Genomic DNA, 18910 nt, shown 5'->3' with positions numbered 1-18910 from the left:
CGGTTAGGGAGTAGTCCTAATCGGGGGATGGAAATGGATTACCTAACGACCGGGTTTTCGTCTAAACCTTGCCTACACTAAAGCATCGCTATGGTTTTCCCGAGTCACCAAAAACATACCTATACCTTGCCGTCGTCGTACACTAGGCACGTCTAAGACCCGTTTAGAGGGTAGCCAATAGACGAAAAACCATTACCAGTACCACCACCCTAATTGATTCTCGCTTGTCGAATCCGGGGCATTGATGATTCCAAAGGATCCCTCCCCACTGGGAAAGCAAAGTTGGCCTGTTTTTGGAATGGCCGTACTGTACCAGGTCTCTTTACACTACGGTTTCAATGGACTCTAGAGGGAAACAACCCCCGAGCTTTAAAACAAAACATTGTAGCATACTAGTACGCACTAGCTATCTTGATTGAAGTAAGATAAGACCATGATAATAATGTGTTAAAAGGAGCGTGAGAACGGAAATCGGAAGATCAATCTGAGCAAGGTAGGCGGTTAACACCCAAACCGAAACCCAAACCGAGTGCCTGAATCAAGCACACCGCGAAGCCAAAAACAGAGCAATGTCACTCTCCCTCACAAGATGGTGTAGGTACAGTACCTAGGTAGGTACATGTACCTAGTGAGCAACCATACCTTGACCATCGCCCCTACGAGGGTCACCGCCACGACCGATAATTAAACGAGCGACCAGATCATCAATCTTGTGCTATCTTTGCCTTTTTTTTGTCCGTTTTGTTTTTTTCATCTCTCTTTTCTTGTTCTCGCCAGTTTGTTTTCCCCATCATTCTACCACTTAAAAGCTGTCGACAGTGTGTGGAAGCCTTTGGCATGTAAGGTACCTACCGGTAGGCAGGTACCTAATTATGCCTTGCGAAGTAGAGTATAATTACCTCACACTTCGCCCACCGTGCGCGACGCCGGGGAAGCCGCCGAAGCTGCCGCGGTGGTTCCCAGGCGGAAGCGCCTCTTGACGGCCTTCCAAGACTCGACGATTGCCGTGTAGACGACGACGCAGGCGGCGACGACGCCCCACTCCCAGGTGATGGCGTCGTGCTTGAAGACGATGCGGTTGACGGCGGGCAGGTAGATGACGGGGAAGGCGATGACGAAGCCGGCGGTGACGGCGCCGAACAGGAACTTGTTGCGCCAGACGGTCCGCAGGACCGAGGCGGGGCCCGTGCCCGAGCGGCGCCGCCGCCGCCGCCCATGCCGCCCATTGTTGTTGTCGTTGTCGTTGTCGTTGTTGTTGTTGTTGTTGTACTTCTCCTCCTCCTCCTCCGGGTACATGGCGAAGAGCGAGCGGGTAAAGTGCTTGGCCTCCCAGGCGGTCACCAGCAGGAGGAAGGTCAGGGTGGCGAAGGTGGTGGCGCGGGCGCGGAAGGCGACGCGGCAGACGTCCGAGTAGGATTCGTTGCAGTCGCGGCCCAGGGCGCGGGAAGCGCCCCCTTCCCCTCGGCTGCCGGGGGGGCCGCCGCCGTAGGCGACCGAGGAGAACGCGGCGAGGCAGAGGCCGCCCATGGCGGTGCCGTAGACGAACTTGTCGGTAATGAGCTCGCGCGTGAAGACGCCGACCGAGAGGTCGTGGGGCGGGCGCTGCATGATGTCGGGCTGGGCCTCCTCGATACCGAGCCCGAGGGCGAGGAAGGACGAGGTGACGAGGTTGGCCCAGAGGATCTCGAGCGGCGAGAGCGGGAAGACGGAGACGCCGTCCTCGTCCTTGAAGGCCAGGCCGATGAGGAGGAGGAAGACTTGGGCAATGTTGGAGACGAGGAGATGAAGCAGGAACTGTTGTCGTGGAGACACACGGACGAGAAAAGAAATGCGCACATGGTTAGCCTCTCTCCGTTTGGGTTGGTTGGTTGGTTGGTATAGCAGTTGCTAGCAGTAGGGGCATTACCTTTTGGATATTGTCAAACAGGCGCCTCCCCTCCTCGATGGCGGTGACGATGGAGGCAAAGTTGTCGTCGGTCAGGACCATGTCGGCGGCCTCCTTGGCCACGTCGCTCCCGTTAAGGCCCATGGCGATGCCGACGTCCGACTTCTTGAGGGCGGGCGAGTCGTTCACGCCGTCTCCGGTCATGACGCAGAAGGCCCCCCTCCGGTGCATGGCTTCCACCATGCGGACCTTGGTCGCCGGGCTGCAGCGCGCCAGGACCAGGGGCAGACGCTCCATCTGGTCGATCTGGGCGTCGCTAAGGCCGTCGAAGGCGCTGGCCACCATGATGGTGGTGTCCCTGTTGTTGTTGTTGTTGTTCTTGTCGTAGTCGTTGCTGCCGCCGTGGTGGTTGGCTGCTCGGCTCAGGATGCCAATCTCGTACGCGATCGCCGTCGCCGTCTTGACGTGGTCGCCCGTCAGCATGTGGACAGTGATGCCGGCACGCTGGCACCGCTGCACGGCCGCGGCCGACTCGACGCGCGGGGGATCGTAGAGGCCCACCAGGCCGAGGAATCTGAGGTCCTTCTCGACGGCCGAGCGCAGGTGCTCCGTGGTGTCGTGACCTGCCGGCAGCGCCCGCGTCCCTCCCTCCTGTACGACCACCTTCTCGGCGTCGTCGACACCAGTCAGAGGGCTCGGCGCGGTGGTCGTCGTCGTCGACGAGAAGAGGCCCGGGTCGACGGACCGCTTGGCAACGCAGAGGACTCGGAGGCCCTCGGCGGCCAGCGACTCGGCCTTGGCCACGACGGCCGTCTTCTGCTCGTCCGAGAGGTCCATCAGGGGAAGCAGGGCCTCGAGGGCGCCCTTGGTGTAGGCTGAGGCGCCGCCGTCGCCGGCCTCGTCGGCGTAGACTACCGTCATCCGCTTGCACGACGAGTCGAAGGGAAACTCGGCCAGGAGCTGGCGGCCGCCACCGCCGCCGTCCAAGCGCACCAGCTCGGGCTTACCCATGCCGAACCGCATGGCCAGGACCTGGAGGGCGATCTCGGTGGGCTCGCCGACGGCGGCGTAGGCACCGGCACCAGCACCACCACTGGGGGCGGCAGGGGCGCCGGGGGCGGCGGGAGCGGCAGCCTGGGTGGTGGTGACGCTCGAGTTGTTGCACAGGGCGACCGTCTCGAGCAAGGCCCTCAGCCGGGCCGCCTTCTTCTCGGCGGCCGGGGACAGGACGGGGCTGTACTCGTCTTCCCCCACGCGCACGTTTCCGCTGGCGGGGTCGAAGGGGTGGGTGGTGTCGCGGACCGACACCTCGGTGCCGTCCTCGAGCCAGACGCGCTTGGCGACCATGCGGCCCTGGGTAAGCGTGCCGGTCTTGTCGGAGCAGATGTTGGTCACGCCGCCGACGGCCTCGAGGGCGGCGAGCTTGCGGATGACGACGTTGCCCTTGGCCATGGCGCGGGTGCCGAGGGCGGTGGCGATGGTGAGGACGGCGATGAGCGACTCGGGGATGACGGCGACGGCGACGCAGATGCCGTAGATGAGCACCTCGCTCGTCACGCGCCACCGGCTGACCGAGAAGACGATGATGGCCAGGGCGATGGCCAGGGCAAAGAGCAGCAGCGCAAACTTGCTCAGGGCCACCTGCATCGGAGTGCCGTCGAGGCCGAGCAGGACGCGGAGGCCGCTCCGGAATCTGGCCCAGGCCCTGCCGGCGACGCTCAGACGCTGCCGCCCGTCGCTCTGGGGGTTCCTCTTGAGGAGGGCGGCGATCTTGCCGACCTCGGTGGCCATGCCGGTGGCGACGACGACGCCGGTGGCGCGGCCGCGCGAGACGGTGCTGCCCGAGTACACCATGTTGATGCGGTCGCCCAGGGGCACGTCGCGGTCCTTGAGGACCATCTCGGCATGCTTGCTCACGGGCACCGATTCGCCGGTGAGCAGGGCCTCGTCGGTGGACAGGTTGATGCTGTGAACGAGCCGGAGGTCGGCGGGGACAATGTCGCCCACCCCGAGCCTGACCAGGTCGCCCGGTACGAGGGCCTCGGCCTTGATGGTATCCGCCTGGCCGCCGCGGATCACCTTGCACGTCGGGGCAGACAGCGCATAGAGCGCCTGGATGGTCTGCTCGGCGCGGAAGTCCTGGATGAACCTGACCAAGCAATGAGAAGGACTGGCCTAGACGCCGCAAAAGGGGGAGGGGGGACAAAATCGGAGAGGATGAGGAAAAGAAAAAGGGAGGGGGGGGGAGGGGGGTAGGGTTGTTCTCACCCAACCACGACGTTGAGCAGAATGACGGCGGCGATGACGCCGCCTTCAATGTGGTCCGCAATCGCGAAGGAGAGGACCATGGTGATGACGAGGACCTGCGCAGAGACTCGAGTTAGTAAGACATGTCTTTTCTCCAGTCCTTCCCCGCGCGGCAGCCACAGAGACAAAGAAGGAGGGGGGGGGGGGGGGGGTGTGTGGGGGAGAGGGAGGCGCTTACGAGAGTCAGGCTGTTGGAGACCTGCCTCAAGAGAATCGTCCACACGGATAGCCCTTTAGCTCCCTCAACCTTGTTAGGGCCATGGTGCTGTAGGCGACGAGCCGCCTCGGAGCCGTCGATTCCATTGCTGCGAGCGTGAGCTTGGGGGGGTCCCGCGTATTAAAGGCAGCGAAGGGAAGGATGAGAGGAAAAAAAAGAAAGAGGAGGAAGAAGGGGCAACGAAGAGGCTCACTCGATATTTGTCTCAAGCAACGCGCAAACGTCAGGCACAGTGAGGGTGTGGGCACACTCGGGGATCAAGACGCGCGCCGTGTCAACGGTGCTGGTGATGGAGCCGCGGCCAACAGTGGCATCGGCATCGGCATCGACATCGGCATTGACATCGGCATCAGTGGCATCGCCGTCTGATCTAACGGTCCCGACCAGAGTGGGAGATGCAGTGCAGGTTACGGAACTCTTGAGGCCACATATAGGAGGCTCCGTCTGCCCCTCGACGTCCAGCTCGTTCTCTGTCCCCATTCAATATCTTCACGATTCAAAGTAACGTCGCCGATATAATCCCAGCGAGGTTGACGCAGGGGACAAATCAAATCAGGAAAGAAGAATGAAAAAGGAAAAGGGGAAACGATAAGAGGGGAAGGAGAAAGGAAACAAACGGGGGTTCCAGAAGCCGGAGAGACGAACCGGGGTGATTTTAATCAGAAACCCCTGCCGCTGCTGGCGCCGCTGGGCGTCCGATCGCCGACCGCCGTCTGCCCGCCACATCCCACCCGGGTTGCCCGGATTGGACGACAGGTGGACGGACCCGGAGCCTGGGGCTGGAACGGATGACGCCCTGGTCTGTGGGCATTCTGGCAATGGGCGGACTGGGGTGGGGACCGTACGTCGGCCAAGTCGGCCAAGGGGCGGAGAACAGGCGCTCCAGCGACTAACGGGCGCCGCCAAGGCGCTCAAACAAGCAGTTGCCCGGAAAGCTCCAGGGAGCCGGCACCCAGGAAGGCGTGCGCAACCAGCCCTCCCCCCACTCACCACTCGTCACGCCCCTTAAGCGGCCCACGCCGAGCATCCCACCCCCGCAGCGCGGAGAGCTCCCAGTGGCTGGACTGCTTCCACGCTTCCGCTCTTCTCGTACTTGGTCACCTGCGCTCTTGCTTGTCTCATCAATCAATAGATCCGCTAGTCTATCCGTACATACGGATCCGTACATACATACATGTAATTACTGTATGTACTCTATTATTCCTTAAACCACCGGCATCTGACTGGCCTCAGCAAGGTTGCGCAATAATAATGGAACCCCTCCCAATTCTTGTCCCGAGTACTGACCCGCACCATTTCCATCCATCTATTCCGGATGCCGTATCTCGTCACCTCTGCACCTCTGCGGGGCTGTCGAACCCGTTGGAAAGCCACGTCAAGCGGCCAACAGGTCTCGGGTCTTGTTCCTCTAGTGCGGGCTACGCAGCACATATTAGGTATCGCATCGTTCGGATATAGCTACGGACGGAGAGGGAACTTCCATGATGTGTGCGAAATCCTTTCTGCTGGTACTCCGTAGTGACAGAGACCACTCCCGGTGTCCTCTTCCCTCCCTGTCACGTTCCCGTCATCCTGCAGCTCATCCCCCGCGTCCGTGGCACAACGGTTGCCGATAACCCGATGCATTCCGTGGTCCGATTCAAACACAGCGGCAGCGGATAGCAAACATTCCAACTTGGAGCTTACCTCTGCCAGAGGATTCTCCTAGTCGACCCTACCGGACTAGCATCTGGTACTCTGCCCGAAATGCCGTTCATCCACTGCACTGCTGGCTTCGAGAACAATGCAGGTCCTCTCATCCTCCCGCCAAGGTCCACGCCAAGGTCCAAGCCACCGCAAACCGATCCCCGGTGTATATAGGTTCGTGCGGAGTATACAATGTGCACACACATACCTACAGCTTACGCTGATTCGTACATTCCAAAGTGTGATGTTAAATCTGTGCTACAGGCTCGAATTAACATGGCCCACCTCTTGTGTGGAATGCTTCGTGACTGTCTTTGGAGTTTCGGTGCCTTTTTCGGTCTCGGCGGTATGCAATTCGGATGGTAATTATTTAAACACGCGAGCTGTCCTACCTGTTACTAGCACGCTGCAGCTTGATCCAGCAAGGGAAACCCGTTGGCGACTATAGGTAGAGAAGAAGCAAGAAGACCAAGTCTCATCCAGATCCCTTGTGAATCACGACGGATAGACAGGGGAATATCACACGGTGATCTGCTTAAAGACAGCTAAATCTCGGAATATACAGTATTGCTTTTTTTTTCTCCAGTGACTACTTCACTTCCGTACATACACCGGATGCTTCGGGCGATCATCGCGTCACATGGCTGCCAGACATTCTGAACCCCCACGCTCCGTGAGCCCAAGGAAGCCACATACTTCCACAGAACACCGTCTCAGGAAAGAGCGAAACAATACAGTAATTACACGTGCGCTCTTTGAAATACTTCGTGTCAAGCACATAATCACCTTGTGTTGAGAAAGCTTCCTTGGTCTCGTCTCTCGTTCATATCGATCTGCTTTTCCATAGGTACCGAATAGGTGGAGGACTAGGCCAACCCGCCGTATGCAAGCGGATAAAAATTGATAAAGAAAGGGAGTAATTACCAACTTGACTCCAGCAGGGCAGAGGCCGTGCCTGTTCCTGCCTGCAGGCCTGAATGAACTTCCATCTTATTAATTAAATGAAGCAATCCTCTCGAGAAGTCTATCTGGCAACTGATTCCTCCATCCCTATCCTCGATCATCTCTTATTATCGGTTGGTCTGCCGCATTCAATCACGCACCCACTGAGCTTGGCTCACGCTTCCGCCACTCGACTGCGGGCATTGATTCAATTCCTGGAGTTCGAGGACTCTCATAGTAATGCTGCTTGCTCCTTTGCTGGACATACCCTCGTTATTGACTACCACCTATGCTGGATATCAACATAAATGTACATCCTCCTATCTATTTGTTGATCCAGCGTTGGGGCTCTGAAAAGCGTCCTCACCGGAAACATCACATTATCAATTTCTTGCTTTTTTCCAAGAGCGTGCTTAGAAACTTTCTAAGCTCATTCAAGCTCCTGGTGATCTATCTTGCTCTCTCTTGGCTGTCGTCCACTTTGAGACAACCAATTGGTTCACTCTTAATCCGGTCAACTTCAGGAGAGCTCCTGAGCCATACTTTTAACGAGCGTCGTTCATGATTCACAATAGTTTGGTCTACGTAGAGGTTTGGTTTGGTTCTTCCCGACTGGGACTAACATGCTCACAAAGGTGGAGAGGAGGTACCCACTGCCAAAAAGAAGTGACTCTCCACCAAAACGAAAATCTCGCGGATCACTCCACGATCTTCAAGATGGGCTTTGGACGAGCTGGGAATCGAACCCAGGACCTTTCGCATACACTATGATATGGTATGCTAAGCGAACGCTCTACCAACTGAGCCACACGCCCTTGATGTCCGTCGGGTTCCGTATTGCGGTCCATGGTCACGGAGTCGGGAAGCGGAGACCTCGCTGTGTTGATCAGACCGCGCCGAAGGGGCTCCAAGATGCTTAAGAGAAGAGAGATCAGTAGGATGGCTGACCTTTACACCGCAATATCAGTTGCCAATGCACAAAATGCGCATTAAAGATGGCTGAGAGGAGACGAAATATCCGATAGGAGCCCTGACGCCTTGGCAGGCCAGCACCATAGGATTGCGGTTCTCGCGCGGGGGGAGCTCTGTTGCCTCCTACAAAGTGTGCAGATATATATCAAAGAGGAACGAAACGCCCTCTGCCATTGGAGGTGTAGTACATGTTACAGAACTGCCCGGATCTCTAGGAGCTGCGAAGCGTGTTGTTGACCCGAGGAACGAGTCGAAGATGGGCCTCGAAACGGGGAACAACGGAAGGCAGGAATCTTCTGCCCAGAAGCGCGGACCAACCGCGTTTGCGCAGAAGAGAAAGGACCAGGAAAGGAAGCCTTTTTGACGTGGAAGGGGATAGAAACAGGCCTGGATGAGTGTTGAAAGTCATTGGTCAGAGTTGGCTTATGGTTTTGAGCAGACTGTAGGAAGCAATAACAGGTTGCTAACAGAACAGGGAGACGGCAACAAGCCATTGGTCCAGAACGGCAACAGGGCTTGCTTGCGAAGGCGTGTAACTGTGTGTTACGGGCGGGACGGGAGGCTCAATTGGCCCTGCGGATCTGCCCCGCGCTAGCTGTTTTCAGCCGACTCTTGGCAGCAGCTCTCAGTTACCCCGCCAAAATGGGGCATTAAGGAGCAAACCCGAACCTAAAGGTAGGGAGCTTTGGGCTGTTGACCGCCTCGTCCGCTCCAGTGCTCAGCTCCGTCAACGCCTTGCACTCGACAAATCCAGAGCGCCTCTGTTTCTTTTCCGCAGCCATGGCAGAGAGGAGGGTATACCGCGCCACCACGACGGCGCCAGTCAACATCGCCGTGGTCAAGTACGTCAGAGCGCCGCCCCCGCCCCTCCCCCCCTTTTTTTTTCTGGGTCTTGGGCTTCCTCTTCATTTTTGGCATCGGGGCCACCCGCGACTCGATGGGGAGAAGGTCGCTATCGCTGACCGCTAAGCCAACCGCTAACCACAACCACCCGACCGCAGGTACTGGGGCAAGCGCGATCCCAAGCTCAATCTGCCCACTAACAGCTCGCTCTCGGTGACGCTGTCGCAGGCCGACCTCCGCACTCTGACCACGGCGTCGTGCTCCGCCTCGTACCCGGCCGAAGAAGGCGACTCGCTGGTCCTCAATGGCGAGCCGTCCGATGTATCGGGCGCCCGCACGCAGGCCTGCTTCCGCGAGCTGCGCGCCCGCCGGGCCGCCCTCGAAGCCGCCGACCCATCCCTGCCCAAGCTCTCGACCATGCCGCTCCGCCTCGTGTCCGAGAACAACTTCCCGACCGCCGCCGGCCTGGCGTCGTCGGCCGCCGGCTTTGCCGCCCTGGTGCGCGCCATCGCCGACCTGTACGAGCTGCCCGCCTCGCCGTCCGAGCTGAGCCTGATCGCCCGCCAGGGCTCCGGGTCGGCCTGCCGCAGCCTCTTTGGCGGCTACGTGGCCTGGCGCATGGGCGAGGCGGCCGACGGCAGCGATTCGACCGCCGAACAGGTCGCCGACGCGTCGCACTGGCCCGACATGCGCGCCCTCATCCTCGTCGTCTCGGCCGCCAAGAAGGGCGTCAGCTCGACCTCGGGCATGCAGCAGACCGTCGCCACCTCGGGCCTCTTCCGCGAGCGCATCGCCAGGGTGGTGCCCCAGAACATGGCGGCCATGGAGAAGGCCATCCGGGAACGCGACTTTGCCTCGTTCGCCGAGGTCACCATGCGCGACTCCAACTCGTTCCACGCCACCTGCGCCGATACCTACCCCCCGATCTTCTACATGAACGACGTCTCGCGGGCCGCCATCCGGGCGGTGGAGCAGATCAACGCCGCCGCCGGGAGGACGGTGGCCGCGTACACCTTCGATGCCGGCCCCAACGCCGTCATCTACTACCTGGAGAAGGACACCGAGGCCGTGGTCGGCACTCTCTACCACGTCCTCGGGGGCGACATTAGCGGCTGGAAGGACGCGGTGGTCAAGGGGCTGAAGCCGAGCTTGTCATTGGACGAAGGCGTTGCTGGTATCCTGAAGAGCGGTGTGAGCCGGGTGATCATGACGGGTGTCGGGGAAGGCCCCATCAAGACCGACGAGCATCTGATCGCCGAGGATGGTAGTCGGATCCGATGATCTCGGCCTGCTTTTTTTTACCGGGATCTGTGTAGGTCGTCTGTTCGCCGCGCTGCTAGGGCAAATCCTTGGCGATCACTCCTAGACTGTCGAATCTATTTCCTGAGCCATCATTTTCTTTTTTTTTTCCCTTGATGAGGATGCTGAGATGTTTGTTGTTCGTCTTTGAAGAGATCGCTGTATTCCCCGTTTCGGCCGTTTTTAACTACGAAGTAATCCGTAAGGAGTACCAGTGTCCGAAAAGTCTCAGTGCGGAGTAATAGCGTCGGCAGGGTTGATCCCCCAGGCTTGGCAGCCCCCGGATGGGCCTAGGGCCAGAACCTGATAATGGTCGATAAGCCCCAACGTTACGTCAGAAGCCCGAGCTTCAGGGGAATCAATCGCTGACGGGATGCCCCTTCAGGCACGCGAACTGCACGCGCCAAAGCTCCAATTCTGGCCACCGCCGCACCTGCTGCTTGGCCCTGCTGCAAGTGACGGGAACTGCTAACCGGCCAAACCTGTGGGAAGGTCTCGGCCCGTCGCTCATTGCCTGAAGAAGCCACCAACCCCAAGACCCGAACTTGCTCGCCCGCTTCAGCCCTTTCCATCCCTCCCAGCATTTTATCGTTCATTCTTTTTATTTTTTCTGTTTCTTTTTATTTTTTCCTTCTTCTTGAAAGACGAGAGAATGCGACAACCGCCGCCATGAGCCGGAGCTTCTACGACATCGACTCGGCGGGCGAGGTGCTCTGCACGTACACTGACAGCGGGGAGAAGGAGAAGCTCAAGTCCGTGAGTGCGAAACTTCCATCTCCCACAAAAGCCGCCTGGCCTCGGCATGGTCTACACGGCCAACCCAAGCTCCCTGTTTCCCTGACGGCAACAACAATTGCATTTTTGAAACGCTCATTCGATCGCGCGCACGCCCCGCTGACGATTCGCTCTCGGGCGCGCAGGAGAAAACCGAAGTGCCCCTCCTCAAGGCAATCCTCTACGCCTTCCTCCCAGCCGGATACCCGCACACCGTGACGGGCGACTACCTCGCCTACCAGACCTTCGATTCGCTGCAGGCGTTTGCCTCGTCCATCACGTCGCTGCTCGCCAACCGGGCCGTGCTCGAGGGCCTCGGCGTGGGCGACTCGTCGTCCTCGCCCACGGGCGCGCTGATCCTCAAGATCACGGGCGACACCATCTCGCGCATCGCCACCATCCTCTTCGCCCACCGCATGGGCCAGGCCATCGAGCCCGAGTGCAAGTTCTACCGCTTCCTGGCCGACATCTTCAACGACAGCGCCCAGTTCCTCGACCTGCTCACCCCGGCCCTGCCGTACCTGCCCAAGCTCGGCGTCATCGTCTCGGCCGGCGTGCTCCGCTCGCTGTGCGGCGTCGCCGCCAACGCCAGCAAGGCCAGCCTGTCGGCCCACTTCGCCCTGACGGGCAACCTGGCCGAGCTCAATGCCAAGGAGGCATCCCAGGAGACGGTCGTCAGCCTGCTGGGCATGCTGGTCGGCTCTCTGGTGGTCCGGATGGTCGAGGACAAGCAGGTCGTCTGGATGCTGATGGTGATCCTGGCCGGCGTCCATCTCACCATGAACTACCGCGCCGTGCGCTCCGTCAAGATGCGCTCGCTAAACCGCCAGCGCGCCACCATCGTCTTCCGCGAGTGGCTGGACCACGGGGTGGTGCTCACGCCGGAGCAGGTGGCCCAGAGGGAGAGCATCCTGGGCAACGGGAGGGGCAACATGTCCAGCAAGACCAATGACTACACCGGCTTCTGCGATTTCGGAACCTACGGAGACCTCATGTCCTGGAATCCGAGGGGCTACCACCGGTACGACTTTGAGACGAGCACGTACTTCATGGGGATATGGCATCGCGGCGGTCATTTCTACATCCGGATCGCTCTGAAGGAGGGGACGAAGCACCCGCTCTCGGCCTGGTTCGACGCCGTCAACCACGCATACCACTTCGATTCGGCGCTTAAGGATGGCCTGCATAGCCACTACGAGAACGAGATGCCCCTGGGTTACGTGTCGGATGAGCAGAAGCAGACCATATTCGCAGCCATGACCGCTGCCGGTTGGGATCTCGAGGTTAACGCCTTGGAGACGAGACTACCAGTCAGGGTGCGAGTGGGCGATGGAAGGAAAGGCAAGCCGCGCCCCCCCCCCTTCCCCCAAGTCCTCCTCCATTTCGGCCCTTAAACCCCGAACCTACGGCTGTATCAGTAACAAGGACTGGGGTAAACTAAGCTAATGACGCAATCGCCAGGACCCCATCTGTCCGAGAAAGACCCAATACGCCACAACGGCCTTTTAGAGGCTAAGCATGATTAGATGACGCCAATGATACATGAGCAAATGTGTGTGGTTTTTGAACAAGAGCTTTCCCTGCCAATCGCGGATTTCTATTGTTAGGTTTATCGGGCCACGGATGAAGTATTATGTTTTCTTTGAGGATGTGATTGCGGCACTTTGTATATACTTTATTTTTCTTTGTGATACCAAGAAGAAGGGGAGTGATGGACGTAACCTAATATGCGTCCGCCTTTGTTCGGCGACGACTCAACACTCGATGGTCGATGGTCGATGGTCGATGCTTCCACGCTGCTCGCCTTCAGTGTCCCAAACCCTCTCTATTTTATTGAACCCCCCTTGCCTGCTCCCCCTCCTAACGCCATCACCTACTTGTATACAGAAAAAAAACCGACAACAGGTTGAGTGGTATTGTACATATATGCCATCAAACAGTATCCGTACACCCCGGCGACCCATCGGTATTTCTACCGGGTTTTTCTCCCTAAGCCAACCTCGTCATGATAGTCCAACAGCCCGCAGGGCCCGCATCTTGATGCCCTCCCACGTATTGAGCTTCGGCCTGACATCCAGGTAGAAGTTGAGCTTCCCTTTGCCGGCCCCGTCATTCCGCCCCGCGTAAAAGTCAATCACGTATTCCACCTTGGTGCCGCAGCGGTCCACGACCCAGTCGTGCCGGTCAAACGGCGCCGTGTAACCCAGCAGCGTGTTGATCCTGGCCCGGGGGCTCATGGTCGCGCTGCCCAGGCCCGCGAAGCTATGCAGCCTCGGGCCGCCGCACCCGCCCTTGACCGCCGGCTGCACGTACGGCGCCTCCCACTTGAGGATCTCGGCCCAGGCCCGCTCGTTGACCGCGTTGTGGATGGGCACCACCGTCTTCATGTCCTCCGCCGCCGCCTGGTGGCCCTTGCGCTTCATGGCTTCGAAGAACTGCTTCTCGGACGGGTACACCCAGTTGCCCGTCGTCGACGCCCCCGTCTCTTGTTCGTGGTTGGCGGGGCACGCGGCGGGGCCCGGGTTCGAGGACCGCGGGATGCTCGAGATCTCGCGCGTCTCGTCAAGCTGCAACTCGTCGCGCCGTCGTGGTGGCGGTGGTGGTGGTGTTGATGTCTGCGTCGCCGGAGCGTCCTGGGATTTTTGCTGTTGGCCGAAGGAAGGGAGCCGGAACCATGACGACCAGGAAGAAGCGGCCTGCGGTGCCGGCGGCGCGGCTACTCTCTCCGTCGACTGCGGGTTCGGCGATGCCGAAACTGCTGGCGAATTCGCGGCGCGCGCTTGCTGCGCTTGCTGCAACCACAGCTCGCGCGTTTTGTGGTCGACGGGGCACTTGGCCGCCTCCCCGTCCCCCTCTCGCGCCGGATTGGAACCGAAGAAGCCCTTCATGCTTGTCCTCTCCTCTCGTGCCTTGCTTGTGCTGTTTCCCTGCGCTGTTTCTCCTTTGCGACCGACCAGAATTGCATCGAGAAGATCCAATTGCACTATTGGGCGACTCGTTCTGACCTTGTTGCGAAAGGTTGCTGCCAGAATTTAAGTCGGTGGGCCAAGTACTAATCAGTATTCCGTAATTCGTAAAGGCAGTGTCGATTTGTCAACGGCTGCAACTGACCGCCACCTGTCAACCGAGTTTGGCTCGCCGCCTTTCACAGCATCACGAATCATTATCAGCACCACATATTGCAAGAAATGATAGCCCATTTATGGACCACACAGATTAAAAAGGAAAGAATGGAGACGAGTAGGAAGAGAAAAGAGTAGAACACAGGAACAAAAGTATAACTACAGCAGTTATCACGACCAAGCTAACAAGCAAGGAAAATGACATAAAAAATAAAAAAACGAGAGAGAGAGAGAGACGCAGCAGTAGTATAGAAGCGATAAGCTCTACAGAAAGCTAATTGGCTTTCTCAGTTCTACATATGCGAGAATACTTCTCATGATACCTCATACCTGGTTTCTGGCTTATGCGTAGTGCCCGGCGCGTACGCCATCTTCCAATGGAAGTGACCCTGACGGAATGTTCGGATGTAGCATGGTTGCTGCTTGCTGAGCTCCTTTGGCCTCTCCTCCCCGCCTCTCTACATGTTTTCAACTCTCTGATCCTGCATCACTGATCTATAGCTAGACACTTAGTTAGCTCTCATTGTATTGCTCTACTTGTGGACCCACGAACTTTGTGTTTATCGAAGCGTCTACATCCTCCGGATGTAAAACGGGACCCTGAGGCTAGTGTGGCCCACGAAGGTTGCGGTAGCTTTCAGACCTTAATAGACCGCATATTAACATGTTTTCGGCATTCTGATCTGGTCTTGAAGAGCCGGAGGACACATGCCCATCGTCTTGGTTCTGTGGTCGCGAAATGATTATCGAATAAAGTCTTTTGAACAGGAAACATCTATGCACAGGGAATTTGAGGTACGGAACACTTGGAGATGTGTTATGTCGAGGAGCTACACAACAAGTGCATCCAGATGTTCCGCCCCTCTTGAATAATAAGCACAGCTCTTCAAAACTACTGCTGGCTGGCTTGACTTGTTGGTTAACTCCTCGACTAGGCCCTCACGCCCGACGCGCGGGCATTCTGAGGCTTTTAGGGGTCGAATCAGAACCCTTTTCATTAACTAATTACACTCGATGGACTTGCTCATCGGTTCAATGATTCCCCTCAACAGTCAACGACGAACAACTGTTGATTCACATGCTTGATGGTGGCTCAAAAGCCCTCGCTTGCTCTGACTGGTGAGCTATCATCTAGTTCTACCGAACTAGTACGAATGGCTTTTTTGATCGAGATACCTGAGAGCCGCTACATCTTTCCTCATTGTCGACCTTTCACCTCGGCAACGGACAGGGCCGGCCCCCCAGGCCTCCGGCATGTGATGCTACAGACAGCCGTCCTGACACGCACTGCATGCACAACAGGGAGCCGAGCCGTCAGTTTCAAGCCCCCAGGCCCCGTAAAACGAGGTCTAGGTCTCTTTACGACTATATTTCCCTAGGTTCCCAGGTTCGGTCTCTTGGTAGGTTCGGGCACTATATAACTAGGTACTCAACTGTTTCCCAGGTATAGTAGGGGGTACTAACCCCCCGGGACCTTAGCCCGGAAAAGGAAGTCACGGAGGCTAATAGCCCCCGTACGAGCCTGTACTAGTAGGGAGCTCTGGGCCTTTGTTAGGCCCTGGTACCTCTGTAGGCCGCCCCCCTGTAAAAATTAGGTGTTGGGGGTCCTTATCTGATACTCTCTAATCCGTACAGCCTCCTACTAGCCTCCCGATGGCTTGTCGCCCGAGTTTTTAGGGGCCCCCGGCATCGAGTTAAGCTTATCGTGAAGGGTAGGCAGGTGTGGTAGCTCAACCTCCTCGCAGTTAGCCATCAGCCACTCGCGGCAACGTTGCGTGTCGTCCTCCTCCCCCTCAAGTGCATAACTGTTACCCCGCCGCGACCAAAACGGCCTCTCGAACCACTCGGGCCAGAAGCCGCCAAACTCCCAGTCGATGATGGCCGTGATCTTGAGCGTCTTGGGGTCGACGAGCACGTTATACTGGCCCAAGTCGTTGTGGCAGAAGACAAAGTCGCCCTTGATACCGCTACGCGGCCGCCAGGCACTGTGATACTTCCAATGAAAGTCACAGACGCGCTGCGGCGCAATCATGAGCGGCTCGCCTGGCACGCCGGGGGTGTCGGATCGTAGCGACTTGAGCGTCTCCACGTGCAGCAGCAGCTCCTTCTCGACGACCTTTTGGTCGTCCTCAGACAGCTCGTCCATGCGGACGCCTTGCACAAACTCCATTACTAGATACATGGCGCCGTCGTCCTCAAACGTCGACGCGAATGCGGGCAGAGGTATATTAGTCCGTTCGCGTAGATACTGCTGGACGGCGACGTCGGTTCGGAACCGCTGGGGCAGGGCAGCAGAAGGCGTCAAGATGTAGTTATCGCCGAGGTCCGACCACTCGTGCCTCCGTAGGGTCCGCTTGACGAACAGCTTTGGCAGGGAGAAGAATTTCCGATCGGCAAGAACAGCCCAGCAGCCGGGTTCTCTATTTTCGTGCAGAAAATTAGGAGGAGGCATTGAAGTATCCGTTTGTACTTTGTTAGCAGGTACTAGTAGGTCCTTGGTGATGCCTGTTAGTCGGTTCTCAGAGTAGAGACGCTAGGGAATCAATAAACACAAGAGTCGTTACGGAGGCGGCCCCGGCCCGGGAACGCGAACGGGATCTCGTCCGGCAAAACATCGGGCGAGTGTTAGGTCGAGCCAGCTGAGTCAGCAACCGTAGTCATGCAACGCCAGAGATTTTGCATGGGGAATTCATGACGGTTACGGATACCAAGGGCCAGAGGAGGGGGGGAAGGTGGCTTCGCTGCCTAACTCAACCAGGTTCCCCAAAATGGCGCCATGCAGCTGATGAACCAATCCCGAGGCGCGGGGAAGACGAATGCAGTCAACATAATGACAACCGCGGGGGACAGCAGAGATAAGGGTGGGTCACGTTATGGATCTGGCCGCGGGAATGCATGTTTATGCGCACATGGCAAACTCGAACTTGCAGGGAACCGAGTACATGATTCTATGATGAAATATCATAGATCGTTGAAATACCTTTTTGTCGTATGTTACACCAAAGGCAAGTCGAAACGGGCAGCGAAGTTGGCTCGCCCCTCATTGCTAACCAAGTCCTCAACAAACCGGCTGATCGGCTGCTGCTGAAGTGCCATGGCGGGAAGAATCGGGTCGGCGGTTTACGGGGTGGGGGGTGTGAAATGAGACAACTGAGAGGTGAGGGGAGCAACCGGACAAAACGTAGCTGCAACCATTTCAGCGTAACCACGACGCAACTCTGCTCGTTGGATGCACGTTTCTGAAAATGTAAAGAGTGCATACTCCGTGCACCGAAACGCGAATGCCCTTCTATCGTCTTTGTTCCTTCTGCCTTCCCTCCGAGGAATGTCTGTGCGATCGTAAGGTGGGGAGCGCGGGGACACTAAGTAGTGGGTGCCCTGCCCTGGTGGCGTGGTCCTTGCCTCGAGTCGCACGAGTGGACTCCGGCCTTCGGGGCTCAAAGGAGATCCCGGCGCTGTAATTGGGCGGCCCATTGCTTGGCTCCTGGTGGTTTTTCCAGTTGCTACCGACCGACTCGGAGCTTGTGAAATGTGAAATGTGAAAAGCCCCCGACCTCAACCTCAATTCAGACATTTGGTTCTGAACTCAGCAACCCGCCCGCCAGTTCTTTCTCCTCCCTCGACCTGTCCTATTCAGCCGCTCTTGTCAATTGCCACCAGTCCTGCCCACTGCGCCCAAACTCGCCTAGGACAGCAATCGTCGCGAGGAGAAAAGAAGACGAAGAGAAGTAGAGAGAAGAAAAAATATCCCGAAAGCCCATCCCCCCACGCCTCCGATACTGCCGCTTCCAACCCAGCCCCTTCGGACTTCCGCCCTTTCGCACTCGCAACCCATCCAGACAAACCACAACCATGTTCGCCACCAGGATTCTTCGCCAGGCAGCTGCGCACGCCGAACGCACTCCTTCTATTAAGTTCATTGGAAAGCGCACGATTCCCGGTATGTCCGGCGTATCCGACGGGGTGTCATATATCCAAACCTGACGCCTAGGTCACTGACATGAAACTTCTTGGGCAGCATCCATCGACCACACTCCCAAGCCTCATCCTGCATCTCCGACTCAGTCGCTCCCGGCCTCCTTCACCAGCGGCTCCTCCCACTCCTCCTTCAGTGTCTACCGTGACCACGCTCAGCAGTTCGGTCCCCTGCGCAAGACCATCAAGGCGGATGTGGGCATCGGCGGAGCTCGTGGTTCTCAGCTGGGGCCTGTTAACCCTCCCGAGGGCGTCTTCTTCGACCGCAATGAACTCCCGGCACGCTTCCGCCGTCAGCCTCTGAGCGCTGCCGAGATCGAGGCCATCGAGACGGGCGGCGCTACGCTCTTCGCTTGAGCTAATTTCACGTCAAATCGATACAACTTAGGTCTTCAACAGCAATATTTTGGCGGTCGGGTGGGTTTCGATTTCGCGAGGTTACTCCCTCAAGTGCAGGAGGATCTTCGCGGATTCTGGACGGGCGTCAGCATTTACGATACCAATGACCCACACAAGACACGCGCGCCTGGGCTGGCATCACGCATGGCAGCGGCAGCGGCGTGATGACGGGACGCATATGAGATGAGCAGGGGCGCAGAGGCGCAGAGGCGCACAGGCGGCAGGGTGCCGCACATCCCTAGAGCACTGGCTTAAGCCGGATTGTGGCAAACGCGGCGATTCTTTTGTTGTATTCCGGACTGGTTGGCGCAGGCGTCTGATGCTCTGGCTCGATGTAACTTGTATGTGGGATTGGGCAACGGAGATGCATTACATGGCGCATACCCTCATGTTGGGATGGCTGGCCGGGAAATGTCAGCTTTTTTTTTAACAGTTTAGGAAATGAACATTAAAAGATCCCACTTCGCTACGTGCCGAAACGCCATTATT

General features: G+C 57.8%; 6 protein-coding genes and 1 non-coding gene across 7 annotated transcripts; 3 read left to right on the top strand and 4 right to left on the bottom strand.

The window, feature by feature from the left end:
- Positions 1 to 362: 362 nt before the first annotated feature.
- MYCTH_2305754 (uncharacterized protein) lies at positions 363 to 5042 on the bottom strand. Its single transcript, XM_003663631.1, has 5 exons — positions 4603 to 5042; positions 4371 to 4497; positions 4154 to 4248; positions 1907 to 4034; positions 363 to 1794 (listed from the first exon to the last, which is right to left on the bottom strand). The coding sequence occupies exons 1-5, from the start codon at positions 4887 to 4889 to the stop codon at positions 901 to 903; spliced, it is 3531 nt and encodes a 1176-aa protein (XP_003663679.1). The 5' UTR covers positions 4890 to 5042; the 3' UTR covers positions 363 to 900.
- Positions 5043 to 7762: 2720 nt separating this feature from the next.
- MYCTH_t99 lies at positions 7763 to 7852 on the bottom strand. Its single transcript has one exon. It is a non-coding gene; the product is annotated as a tRNA-Ala (tRNA).
- An 885-nt stretch (positions 7853 to 8737) lies between these two features.
- MYCTH_83048 (diphosphomevalonate decarboxylase) lies at positions 8738 to 10245 on the top strand. The gene is made up of 2 exons (XM_003663630.1): positions 8738 to 8851; positions 9011 to 10245. The coding sequence occupies exons 1-2, from the start codon at positions 8790 to 8792 to the stop codon at positions 10131 to 10133; spliced, it is 1185 nt and encodes a 394-aa protein (XP_003663678.1). The 5' UTR covers positions 8738 to 8789; the 3' UTR covers positions 10134 to 10245.
- Positions 10246 to 10820: 575 nt separating this feature from the next.
- On the top strand, positions 10821 to 12451 carry MYCTH_103025 (uncharacterized protein; the record flags this gene model as incomplete). Its single annotated transcript, XM_003663629.1, has 3 exons — positions 10821 to 10907; positions 11072 to 12266; positions 12387 to 12451. 3 exons carry the CDS (start codon positions 10821 to 10823, stop codon positions 12449 to 12451), a joined length of 1347 nt encoding a protein of 448 aa, XP_003663677.1.
- A 430-nt stretch (positions 12452 to 12881) lies between these two features.
- Positions 12882 to 13948, bottom strand: MYCTH_2305747 (uncharacterized protein). Its single transcript, XM_003663628.1, has one exon. The coding sequence runs from the start codon at positions 13811 to 13813 to the stop codon at positions 12929 to 12931; it is 885 nt and encodes a 294-aa protein (XP_003663676.1). The 5' UTR covers positions 13814 to 13948; the 3' UTR covers positions 12882 to 12928.
- A 1609-nt stretch (positions 13949 to 15557) lies between these two features.
- Positions 15558 to 16618, bottom strand: MYCTH_2305746 (uncharacterized protein). Its single transcript, XM_003663627.1, has one exon. The coding sequence runs from the start codon at positions 16497 to 16499 to the stop codon at positions 15690 to 15692; it is 810 nt and encodes a 269-aa protein (XP_003663675.1). The 5' UTR covers positions 16500 to 16618; the 3' UTR covers positions 15558 to 15689.
- Positions 16619 to 17647: 1029 nt separating this feature from the next.
- On the top strand, positions 17648 to 18897 carry MYCTH_83051 (uncharacterized protein). Its single transcript, XM_003663626.1, has 2 exons — positions 17648 to 17987; positions 18066 to 18897. The coding sequence occupies exons 1-2, from the start codon at positions 17900 to 17902 to the stop codon at positions 18377 to 18379; spliced, it is 402 nt and encodes a 133-aa protein (XP_003663674.1). The 5' UTR covers positions 17648 to 17899; the 3' UTR covers positions 18380 to 18897.
- The last annotated feature ends 13 nt before the right edge of the window (positions 18898 to 18910 follow it).

This window comes from Thermothelomyces thermophilus, chromosome 4 (assembly GCF_000226095.1).
Source record: "Thermothelomyces thermophilus ATCC 42464 chromosome 4, complete sequence".
NCBI classification, from domain to species: Eukaryota; Fungi; Ascomycota; class Sordariomycetes; order Sordariales; family Chaetomiaceae; genus Thermothelomyces; species Thermothelomyces thermophilus.
Note: the sequence above shows the minus strand (reverse complement) of the source record. Positions and strands in the feature narration are given on the sequence as shown.

Coding starts and splice junctions, on each gene's coding strand:
- MYCTH_83048 (XM_003663630.1), top strand. CDS start 8,790: ATGGCAGAGAGGAGGGTATACCGCGCCACCACGACGGCGCCAGTCAAC. Junction 8,852..9,010: donor GTCAACATCGCCGTGGTCAA/GTACGTCAGAGC, acceptor ACCCGACCGCAG/GTACTGGGGCAAGCGCGATC.
- MYCTH_2305747 (XM_003663628.1), bottom strand. CDS start 13,813: ATGAAGGGCTTCTTCGGTTCCAATCCGGCGCGAGAGGGGGACGGGGAG.
- MYCTH_2305754 (XM_003663631.1), bottom strand. CDS start 4,889: ATGGGGACAGAGAACGAGCTGGACGTCGAGGGGCAGACGGAGCCTCCT. Junction 4,249..4,370: donor TCTCCAACAGCCTGACTCTC/GTAAGCGCCTCC, acceptor GTCTCTGCGCAG/GTCCTCGTCATCACCATGGT. Junction 4,035..4,153: donor CTGCTCAACGTCGTGGTTGG/GTGAGAACAACC, acceptor TTGCTTGGTCAG/GTTCATCCAGGACTTCCGCG.
- MYCTH_2305746 (XM_003663627.1), bottom strand. CDS start 16,499: ATGCCTCCTCCTAATTTTCTGCACGAAAATAGAGAACCCGGCTGCTGG.
- MYCTH_83051 (XM_003663626.1), top strand. CDS start 17,900: ATGTTCGCCACCAGGATTCTTCGCCAGGCAGCTGCGCACGCCGAACGC. Junction 17,988..18,065: donor TGGAAAGCGCACGATTCCCG/GTATGTCCGGCG, acceptor CTTCTTGGGCAG/CATCCATCGACCACACTCCC.